General features: G+C 35.4%; 3 protein-coding genes across 5 annotated transcripts; 1 reads left to right on the top strand and 2 right to left on the bottom strand.

Annotated features, from left to right (window-relative positions):
• Positions 1 to 1239: 1239 nt before the first annotated feature.
• On the bottom strand, positions 1240 to 2324 carry LOC118481119. Its single transcript, XM_035976266.1, has 2 exons — positions 1488 to 2324; positions 1240 to 1393 (listed from the first exon to the last, which is right to left on the bottom strand). The coding sequence occupies exon 1, from the start codon at positions 2287 to 2289 to the stop codon at positions 1489 to 1491; it is 801 nt and encodes a 266-aa protein (XP_035832159.1). The 5' UTR covers positions 2290 to 2324; the 3' UTR covers positions 1240 to 1393; position 1488.
• Positions 2325 to 2342: 18 nt separating this feature from the next.
• On the bottom strand, positions 2343 to 4452 carry LOC110870002. Its single transcript, XM_035975989.1, has 2 exons — positions 2482 to 4452; positions 2343 to 2381 (listed from the first exon to the last, which is right to left on the bottom strand). Exons 1-2 carry the CDS (start codon positions 4450 to 4452, stop codon positions 2343 to 2345), a joined length of 2010 nt encoding a protein of 669 aa, XP_035831882.1.
• A 1009-nt stretch (positions 4453 to 5461) lies between these two features.
• On the top strand, positions 5462 to 8013 carry LOC110872861 (monosaccharide-sensing protein 1). Of its 3 annotated transcripts, XR_002554734.2 has the most exons (5): positions 5462 to 5661; positions 5847 to 5905; positions 6110 to 6775; positions 7460 to 7497; positions 7683 to 8013. XR_002554734.2 is itself a non-coding variant. In XM_022121752.2 (4 exons), exons 2-3 carry the CDS (start codon positions 5898 to 5900, stop codon positions 6741 to 6743), a joined length of 642 nt encoding a protein of 213 aa, XP_021977444.1. In that variant the 5' UTR covers positions 5462 to 5661; positions 5847 to 5897; the 3' UTR covers positions 6744 to 6775; positions 7460 to 8013. The 3 variants fall into 3 exon arrangements, 1 of the variants encoding a protein (XP_021977444.1); XR_002554736.2 differs by lacking the exon at positions 6110 to 6775 and having other exon boundaries at positions 7373 to 7497; XM_022121752.2 differs by having other exon boundaries at positions 7460 to 8013.
• Positions 8014 to 10437: the final 2424 nt, after the last annotated feature.

Raw genomic sequence — 10437 nt, 5'->3', positions numbered from 1 at the left:
TTTATGGTAGATTTAGTAGTCTTTTTGCTTCTTTTGTGATTTTGAGCTCATTTCATCCTGAAAATACAAAAGGAAGACAAAAACACTCTTTTTCCAACATTAGTACTTAAAAAGGGTTAGTTTTATGCCTTAATTGATGTGTTTTATATGTTGCATTTTACACACATCAGGCCCATACCAATAAGTTTTTGTTACCCAACCTACTCGATGTGTTGTCTTGCTACCTTGACTTTACTTGAAAAATATTCTATGGTCGAGTCGTCGAGTCGAGCTCAGCTTGATTAAAAAACGAGCTGGCTCGGCTCGAAAACAAAACATTATAGCGTTCCAAGAAGAGGAACAAAGTGCTCCATGGGTCCAGGTTCTGAAGTAATTGTTTTCATCTAGGTTCTGAAGTAATTGTTTTCATCTGAAGTACTTTTGCTCGAATATATATATATATATATATATATATATATATATTTCGAATAAACTACACGTGTAATACACTAACAATCATATTTCGAATAAACTACACGTGCAATACAAACAAGAATCTGGACCACAAACTATATATTTATGTTTATACCCTCAACCACATCAAGTCATCAAATGTAAGACCCAAACATATAAATAATGAAATTTATAAAACAGAAGGTTAAGGGTTTTCATCACCTCTTAGATGTGGTTTCGGAACTGGAGATGTCGTTTGAGGGGTGACGAAGGCCGGCGTCTGAGGGATTGAGGCGTCGGAGCAGTTGGCTGGAGAGATGGCGCTGTGGAGTTTGGGGGGCGCCAGAACAGTTGGCTGGAGAGGGGCGTTTGAGGGGTGAATTTTTTGGAGAATTAGGGCTGCAATGGAGTGTGGCAAATGGCAAATTGAAAGATTGAATGTGGGAAGTGGTGGAACGTGGGGTTAGATTGTAGGGGTTTGAGTTTTGGGGGGAGAATTTTGGGGAAGGAGGTTTAGGCTTACAGTTTTAAAAAAATATAATTATCCTTGGTGGAAAGGAGGGAAGACTTCTCTTTGCTGAAAGTTTTTTCTCTCATCGACTTGAAAGGTTAAATTTGTTTTTCAAATAACATTTATAACTAATACTACATGATTCATTTATTTACACCAAGTATTACACAAAACAAACAAAAGGTCTTTTAAAACTAACTTCAGGTAATATTATATTTTCATCACTAAACATGTACAATCATATTTAGTGGTGTATAAATCACCTCCCTGTTACACAAAATTTTGAAAATGTACGATTAAAAAAATAAAGTGAAAAAGTGTATCAATAAGTTAAACATTGGCCTATCCAATGTAAAAGTTTTAAATGAAATAACACAAACAATCGAAAATGTCTCCTTAGTTAGCACAAATAATCAAACACGTCTTTTTACTTCATCATTTCCGTTTATCCTGCATAAAATAAGAATAAGATATATTAATAAAATGATTATTATTATATTAAAAAACAAGAATAAGGTGTATTGATGTATTAAGTATATCATACCTTAATCAACGTAAATCCCATCGGTGTCATCACGTAGGTATTTGGTGTGCTTAATGTTGTCGTAATTACTTGGTTCAATACCGACCGAAAATGGTGGTAGATCATCAAAGTGGTCATATTCATCCTCGTTAATGACATTATCAATACCAAGAATACGGCGTTTACCTTGCAAGACAATGTGGTATCTTGGTTTGCTTGGGTCATTGACAAAGAAAACTTGTGTGACATGCTTTGCCAAAACAAATGGCTCAGATTTATAGCCATCAGTGGTAAGGTCGACAAGTGTAAAACCATATTTGTCAACTTGAACACCTGTACTGTTGTTCACCCACTTACATTTGAACAAAGGAATAGTGAAATCATGATAGTCCAATTCCCAAATTTCCTGTATAACACCATAATAAGAATTTTTGGCGATATTCATCATTGTATCGTGGCGCCCTCTGCTGAACTCGGTCGTTGATGCTGTTATAGTAACTCCACTGTTTTGCACAACACTTTTTTTATCTTGATCACTGGTGTAAAAAGTATAACCGTTAATGTCGTACCCCTGGGAAGTTATAACTCTACAGTCTGGACCCTGCCCAAGCCTTTTCACAGTATCATCAACATCTGTTTTGGTTACCTTCATTTCCATCCACTTCGATAACTCTTTGTTTTGAGTGTTTATGTACCATAAATCATCCTTGCCCGGGTGTGTCAACCGTAACATCTCCATGTGTTCATTAACATATGGAGCAAGGCATGTCATGTGTTTTAGGACCACTAAATGTGCATCTTGCACGTCTTTTCGTTGTGGCATGGTTGTTTTGATACCAATTACTGCCTGACCCAGAAGCCGGCCCAAATGACGAGTTACTGGAACACCAACACTGTCGACACCCTCCATATAGCCTATGAAAAAAACAAATTATTATATTGTAAATTAACACTAATATATATATATATATATATATATATAAAATATTATTTATTGTAATATATTATTGATAACATTACCTTGACAGAACTCAACCGCCTCTTCAGAAGTATACCCTTCAATAATACTGCCCTCTGGTCGATTACGGTTTTTTACAAAACCTTTTAGGTAACCCATGTATCTTTCAAAAGGGTACATGTACCGTAGGAATACCGGACCACAAGCTTTAATCTCTTGTACGATATGAGATATCAGGTGAACCATTACATCAAAAAATGATGGTGGGAAGTACATCTCTAGTTCACAAAGGGTAACATAAATATCTTTTTGCCATTTATCCAAGTCTTCTTTGTCAATAACCTTTGAGTGAATGTTGTTAAAAAACAAACAAAGTTTTGTGATCGTATGTCGGACGTTATCCGGTAACAATCCACGAATCGCGATAGGAATCATATGTGTCATCAAAACATGACAATCATGAGACTTCATTCCAAGCAATTTACAATCTTTCATCGACACCAATCTTTTAATGTTTGAAGAATAAGTTGATGGAACCTTAATATCATGCAAACATTGACAGAACTGCCTTTTTTCTTCTTTTGTTGTGTTATAACAAGCAGGTGGCAGATAAATACGGTCGCCCCTTTGTTCTGGGGCAAGATCTTTACGTATATTCAAAAGTACCATGTCTTTTCGGACATTAATCCCGTCTTTAGTTTTACCCGGAATATTTAATAATAAGCCTATCAAGCTATCACATACATTTTTTTCTATGTGCATAACATCTAGACAATGCCTAACATTTAAATCTCTCCAATAAGGTAAATCCCAAAAGATTGATTTTCTTTTCCAGTTGATTCCACTCTTATCACGAGATCTTTTTCCCAACACAGTATTTAGATTTTCAACTCGTGAAAATGCATCGAACCGTGTTCTCATCGTTCCGGTCTCGATCTCTCCGTTAAACTCCTCTCTTTTCTTCCTAAAACTATGACCCTTCGGAAGGAATCTTCGATGCCCCATGTATACAGTTTTATTGCAATTTTTTAACCATGTTGAGCTTGTTTCATCTTCACAAACAGGACAAGCTTTCTTACCCTTGGTACTATATCCTGACAAGTTTCCGTATGCTGGAAAATCATTTATTGTACAGAAAATCATGGCATGCAATTGAAAGTGTTCTTTCTTATAGGCATCATATACTTCTACACCCGAATCCCAAAGAGTTTTTAAGTCATCAATTAAAGGAGACAAATACACATCAATATCATTACCTGGCTGTCTAGGACCTTGAATCAACAACGACATCATAATGTATTTCCGTTTCATGCATAACCACGGTGGAAGATTGTAGATGCATAAAAGAACCGGCCACGTACTACGACGACTGCTCATGTTCCCGAAAGGATTCATCCCGTCTGAACTAAGCCCAAACCGTATGTTTCTCGTCTCCTTCCCGAATTCAGGATACTTGTTATCAATGGTTCTCCACTGAGGTGAATCCGCCACATGTCTTAGTTTTTGGTCAATTACACGTTCATCTGAATGCCAACGTAATAATTTTGCTTCTTTTTCGTTTGAAAATAACCTTTTCAACCTCGGTATAATGGGGAGATACCACAACATTTTAGCTGGTGGTCCATTTTTTTTCACATCATCATCAGCGTCGTCCGAATCTTTTAGTCGTTTATACCTGGATGCACCACACTTAACACATTTATGTTCATTTGCATACTGCTTTCTATACAATATACAATTATTTGGACATGCATGTATTCTTTCAACTTCCAATCCCATCGGACATGTCAACTTTTTTGCTTGGTATGTCGAAACTGGTAATTCATTGTCTTCCGGAAGCATGTCATGCAAAAGCACTAATAAATTTGTGAAACTTTTATCGCTCCATCCGTTTTTCGACTTCAAGTTCAACAACTTCAACACAGCATCAAGTTTCGTAAATTTAGAACCGGTATATAATGTTTTTTCTTCATCTTCAAATAGTTGTTGTAGATTTTCTTTTTCGGCATCACCCATATTAGTCTCCATGTCATTTAACATATCATTTAAATTGTCACTAGGGTCATTTGAATGGTCATCAACGTATAATGAGTCGTTGTTGTATGTACTATCATTAATGTCTAAAGTGGTCGAGGAGGTGCTAAAATCAACTAGTGACTCTCCATGCCTTGACCAACAATGGTATTGAGGCATAAAACCATATTCGAACAAATGGAACTCTATTTCATTGCAGTTATAATATCTAAGGTTCTCACATTTGGCACAAGGACAACAAATCGAACGGCTTCCTCTCTTTACGCGATTTGCTTCGGCAGCCTTAATAAAACTTCGAACACCCACTGTATAAATTTCGGATACACGCGAAATTTTATACATCCAATAATCACGATCCATCTGAAAATATATAATATATTAAAGAAGAACTTTTTGATACCCTTAGTTAAAGAAGTTCTACCACCAAAGTTTTAACAAGAATTTACAAAGCTAAAACAAGGGAGCGAGAGTTCGACTAAGGAATGCACTTTCGTGTATCATACATTCTATTATGAAATTACTATGCTATGTTTTATTTTTTATTACATGTTTTTTGTTATGTAAGTTTTGTCGCCTTTCCATTTTTTGAACATTATTTACTTCTCGCACGGTGGGTTTCCTACTAGTTTAAAAAAAAATAAGTGTGTATGTAAGAAGGGGATCCTAACCATATTTAGACTATGGGGTATGGGGCGTGGGTTGGCACGTGAGTTGGAGAGAAACGCCCAAGTCACCACCCCGGGTGGGCTTGGGTTTGGGCGTGGCCCCTTGGGCGGGATTTTAAGGCCGGGCGTGGGGCATGCTAGCGATCCTATGTGACCGACTCTTATTTGCTTGTTGGCTAGGGCATAGCGGGCCATGTTTTAATTTTATATTTTTCTTATTTTAATACAACTGACCAAGCCACACCGGGCTAGCCACGCCCCGCCTCGCCATACCCTACGGACACGTCACTCACCAGCAAGGGGGCTCGAACTCCACGTGTCAACCCATGCCGCAAACCCCCGCCCCTCCATACCCATGGTCTTACCTCCAATAATTTTCCTAAAATTTTCACTTTCCCTCCGATATTAACTAAGTTTCCCTCGTTCTTCAATTCGGTTTTCAAAAATTATCATCAACACCTCCCCTAACCCTAATTGAATCACACACATAGTTATTTATCAGCCACCATCGGAGGAAATATGCACTTTCTCTTTTGAGGTAACTTATAAAGTTCAAACTCTAGTTCGATAACAAGTTGCCAAATTGTTATTCTTAGGTTCATAGATTTCAGAACTGTTTTTTTTATATGCCAGAAGGGATGAAGTATTAATATGTGTATCATAAGTATCATAATTTATGTGAATGTTTTGGATTTAGTTGATCTGATTAGTTTTCTATTTCAGAACTGTTTTTTTATATGCCAGAAGAGATGAAGAGATGAAGTATTAATTGGTATGACCAGGTGATTTTCCGTCTTATATATCCCTTGTCACTTGTGAGTACTTCTTGTCAACAATTACTGTCAAGAAACAAAAACTTTGTTACACTGACATTGTATTTTGAAACCTGAAAACCTCTGTTTTGTTCTGTGGTGTCTGTTTGGTATATCTGTAGCTAGTTACTCTTTGGTATATCACCAAAAACTTTGTAAACCCTTGTTTTGTAGATTCACTTCAGTATGTTCCATCTATGCACAAATGATGGATCCAATAGTGACTCTATTCGGAAGTGTTCACGAGAAACAGAACGAAACCGGAAGCATGATCTTCCCAAATTTCGGAAGCATGTTTCATGGCGATCAGCATAAACCCGATAACTGGGATGTAGAGAGTAATCACGAAAATGGGAACTTATCCGTGGACGAAACTAATGATAATGTAAAAACCCCGTTGCTATCGCTTAATTCAACTAGTGTAGATAAAGACATGATTGCTCCGGTTTCTAGGAGTATGTTAAACACAGTTCAGCCTAGCGAGTCGAATAGTGTGATAGGGATTGGTGGTGGGTGGCAGTTGGCGTATACGAAGACCGAAGACGGGAAGAAAGCGGGCGGGTTGCAGCGGATTTACTTGCACCAGGAGGGTGGTGCAGAATCCAGACGCGGGTCCATTGCTTCACTCCCGGTTGCAGACGACGGTGACGGGGTTCGGGCCTCGGCTCTTGTTAGTAGATCAGTTCTTTGTTTAGATAATACGATGGGTCAGAACCCGATTCAGTCGGGTCTGATCAAGCCGCAACCGTCTACTAAAGATGTGAGGAGTTGGGCTGATCTTTCCAAGCTGGTATTAAACAAGCATTGATTGTTGGTGTTGGGATTCAAATACTACAACAGGTGAATCGTTATGTTTCAGGTGTATGGTAATCAGGGTGAAAAATATTTTGGACTTACAGAACAATAATCTCACTGGTGAATTTCCAACGTCTTTGGCAAATTTATCTTCTTTAGAGTCATTAAATATGCATAATAACAAGCTCTCAGGAGAAATACCTTTAAACATGGATAGTCGCTTAAAAAAAAAACATTATTTTAACCATCCCGACCCGACCCGAAACCCGTTCTAACCCAAACCCGTTCCGACCCGAACCCGTTTTGACCCGAACCCGTTTTGACCCGAACGCCCGAACCAAAACAACACGTTTTTTAATTAACCCGTTTTGACCCGAACCCGTTTTGACCCATGACCCGACCCGACCCAACCCGTTTGCCAGGTCTAATTTTGGCTATGCGTTATTCGATTTGTGTTTATGTATGAACTTGGCGTCGCTGCGAAGGTGTGTCTTTTTTTTTTTTTTTTTTGCTTTCTATTCTTATATTATGGATCTTTTTAATGTTCAATGGATTTTTTGCAGCTACATTTTGATATGTTGTTACTTGATTGATGTCTACTTGGTTGCCTTTCCGTATAATCTTAATTTCCTTATGTTTTAGGGTTTATTGGTTCATTTTTTCGCTGTTAGAATTTGGGCTTCTACTATTCTAGCTATGGCTTAGTTTGGCCAGTTTCTTTCATTGCAGTTCACCTATACGAGTAACGCGATGCTGGTATGAAGCAGGTTGAATACTTGAATTGCTTAAAGTTCTTTTTTTATAGTTTGATTGTTATGAGATATATTAGCTAGTCTACCTACAACAAGCATTGTATATTCGTTTGCTATATATATAATGCACACATGCATTATTCTATTTAGTTGACTTGTAAAAAAGTTTGTTTTAATTTTTGAACATTTTTCTTTCCTAGACGTCAAAGAGTGACGATAAAAGCAACCTCCTTTGTTTTGGGCGTTGCATTAATACAACAGGGAGCTACAACTGTACATGTTGGCCAGGATACATCGGTGATGCAAAAACACCAGATGCTTGTCGACCAATCTCTAATGGTTCAAAATTTCTAGTCATGGTATTCACATTAGCTGCGTGGTTCTTTATTAACAACATCGGCCATCGGCCATGTTAAAACTTAATTACTTAGTAAATGGTCCAATATAGTTAGTGTTGTGCCTATATATGTATGTGTGTGTGACGTGACTTACGCCTAGCAGTATCTAAATGGAAAGATTTTTAGTTTTTCATGTCTTGCCTTTGTTTATCTTTCCCAAACCTGATTATTTTGCATTCTATTTTAAGATAACTGCATGTGATGAGATGATTTTTCCTTTTATTTCACATGTAGCTCTAGTGTTTGGTTTCATGGCAACATTATTTGGTATCGGTGTAGGCTCCTGTTGCTCTATAGACGAGTCGTTTGACCTAACGTGCAACACGACTTACGACCCACCGAAGGTATTCACACAAATATACATACACATAACAAATAACCACATAAAGTTAAAATTTCATACCTTTGCTTGATGATTGAATGAGATGTCTAAAAAAACTTGTAAAATTCGACCTTCACCTAAATATAACAAAATATATTCAATAATATTCAATAAAACTAAAATAAAATTTCAATAAATGAAATAATACCTTTAGTTTAATGTATACATAAGATAAAACGAAGAAGATGATACAAATTTGACGAGCCTTCGTTTCTTCAAGTATCAAAGGAAAAAGATATGAAAAATATGAAATGTTTGTTTGAGATATTAAAGGAAAGAAGATGATGGAAGAAGATGATGATTTTCAAACTTTTGAATTCTTTCTCCTTCCTTTGACTACGTGTGTAGTCAAAATATTATCAATATCTTATTTTTTAAAAATAAATATTTAAGATATATGTGAGTTGATTTGTATATATTATCAATAGTTTATTTATATTAAGGTTAAAATGGTTCGAATTTATGTATATAAAAGTCAAGTTGTCAGACTTTATGGATTGAATTAATTAATTATTGAATGGGTCAAGTACATTCATTCACTAGAATGTAAAAAATGCGGTTATATTAGAACCGCATCTTATGGGCGAAATTGAATGATGCTAAAAATGCGATTACATTAGAACCGCATCTTTTGCGAAATTGAAAGATGCAAAAGATGCGGTTACATTAGAACCGCATCTTTTGGGCGATGTTTTTTTTAAATGAATACATGACTTTGTTAGATGAATCAAAAGATGCGGTTGCAACCTACCAACCGCATCTTTTGAAAACACCCATAGCATCCTTTGTTCATTTTTGTACTAGTGAAGGTGTGTTTAGGTTAGGAACTCCCTAGGAAGAAGGTGTGCTTACGGCAGGGTTTCTTTTATTGAGTTATTGGGCATGGATGAACTTTCCAGCCATTAAATCGTTTTTATAATGCAAATTCGTATCATCGTATGAGTTCCCTTGATAATACGTATGGAGTTATCCTCAGTTCTATCGATAAATGAAAGTCTTAGTTTTTTTATAGTTTAGACAGTGACGGATGCAGGATTTTAAGGTTTTTTTTTTTTTTTTTTTTTTATGAACGTCATTTTTGTGATCTTTGGTTTTTAAACCACTTGTTCGTTTAAAATTGTTGTTTTCAAATTCCTTCTATTTTTGAAATCGTTCATTTTCTTCATTTTCTGAAGTTCTTTTTCCTTAACGGCTATAAGTAAACTGAATACAAAGTTTAAAAAATGGACGATTTTGAAAACGATTCTAAAAGGAATTGTTTAAAAAGAAATGGTTTTAAAAATTAACGACTTAAAATAACGAATTGCTTAAAACAGTTAAAAAGAATTCAAAAGAACATTATAAGATGAATCATTTAGAAAAACTTTAGAAGACAAACAACTTTAAAAATAATGATTTTAATAACTAAGCGATTTAAAAATAAATAATTTTAAAAATTATACACGATTAAAAAAAGGTTAAAAAACAAATGATTTTAAAAAAGACATTTATAATAAACAAACACTCAACTAAAATATACATATTTATTTGTATATATAAAACATATTTTGTTAAATAATAATTGTTAAAATAACGAAAAAAAACTTGAATAATTGCATTAGTAATCTCTTATATATTAAAAGAATTTTGTAATTATCAAAAACAGCCCCTAAGGTATATAATTACCTAATTACCCTTACACTTAACTGCAAAAAAAAAAAAAAAAAAAAAAAAAAGTTAGTGTTAGGGGCCCAAACTATTATAAAATGCAACCTCAGGGTCTTATATATTAAAAGATTATTTTTAGCTGAAATAGTTAAACTGACTAAATCACATGGGCTAAACAGTAATTTACTCCAAATTTAATATAAACTTAGAGGACCTACACATTAGTTTAAGTAGTTGATTGAATGAACGGCTTTTTCATTCAATCCGTGTTTATATTTTTTTTTTTTGAATGGCTAAACTTGCACACCATGGAAATTGAACCCATAACCTCCTACTATTCTACACCTTATCTATCTCACCAACACCATTGGGCTATTCCCAATGGATATCCGTGTTTATATGCCTTTACTTAAAATTAGAATGTTACTAAAGTTGGCCGTCCAAATCTTCTACTATTGAATTTTTCAATTTTCAACAGGGTCAAAGTACTTATAGAGGTACCGCCCTTGAGATCATTTGCACCAACTT

The sequence above is a fragment of the Helianthus annuus genome, chromosome 8 (genome assembly GCF_002127325.2).
Source record: "Helianthus annuus cultivar XRQ/B chromosome 8, HanXRQr2.0-SUNRISE, whole genome shotgun sequence".
NCBI classification, from domain to species: Eukaryota; Viridiplantae; Streptophyta; class Magnoliopsida; order Asterales; family Asteraceae; genus Helianthus; species Helianthus annuus.
This window is presented reverse-complemented; position numbering and strand designations above follow the sequence as displayed.

Coding starts and splice junctions, on each gene's coding strand:
- LOC118481119 (XM_035976266.1), bottom strand. CDS start 2,289: ATGCCACAACGAAAAGACGTGCAAGATGCACATTTAGTGGTCCTAAAA.
- LOC110870002 (XM_035975989.1), bottom strand. CDS start 4,452: ATGGAGACTAATATGGGTGATGCCGAAAAAGAAAATCTACAACAACTA. Junction 2,382..2,481: donor TTGAGTTCTGTCAAGGTAAT/GTTATCAATAAT, acceptor TTTTTTTCATAG/GCTATATGGAGGGTGTCGAC.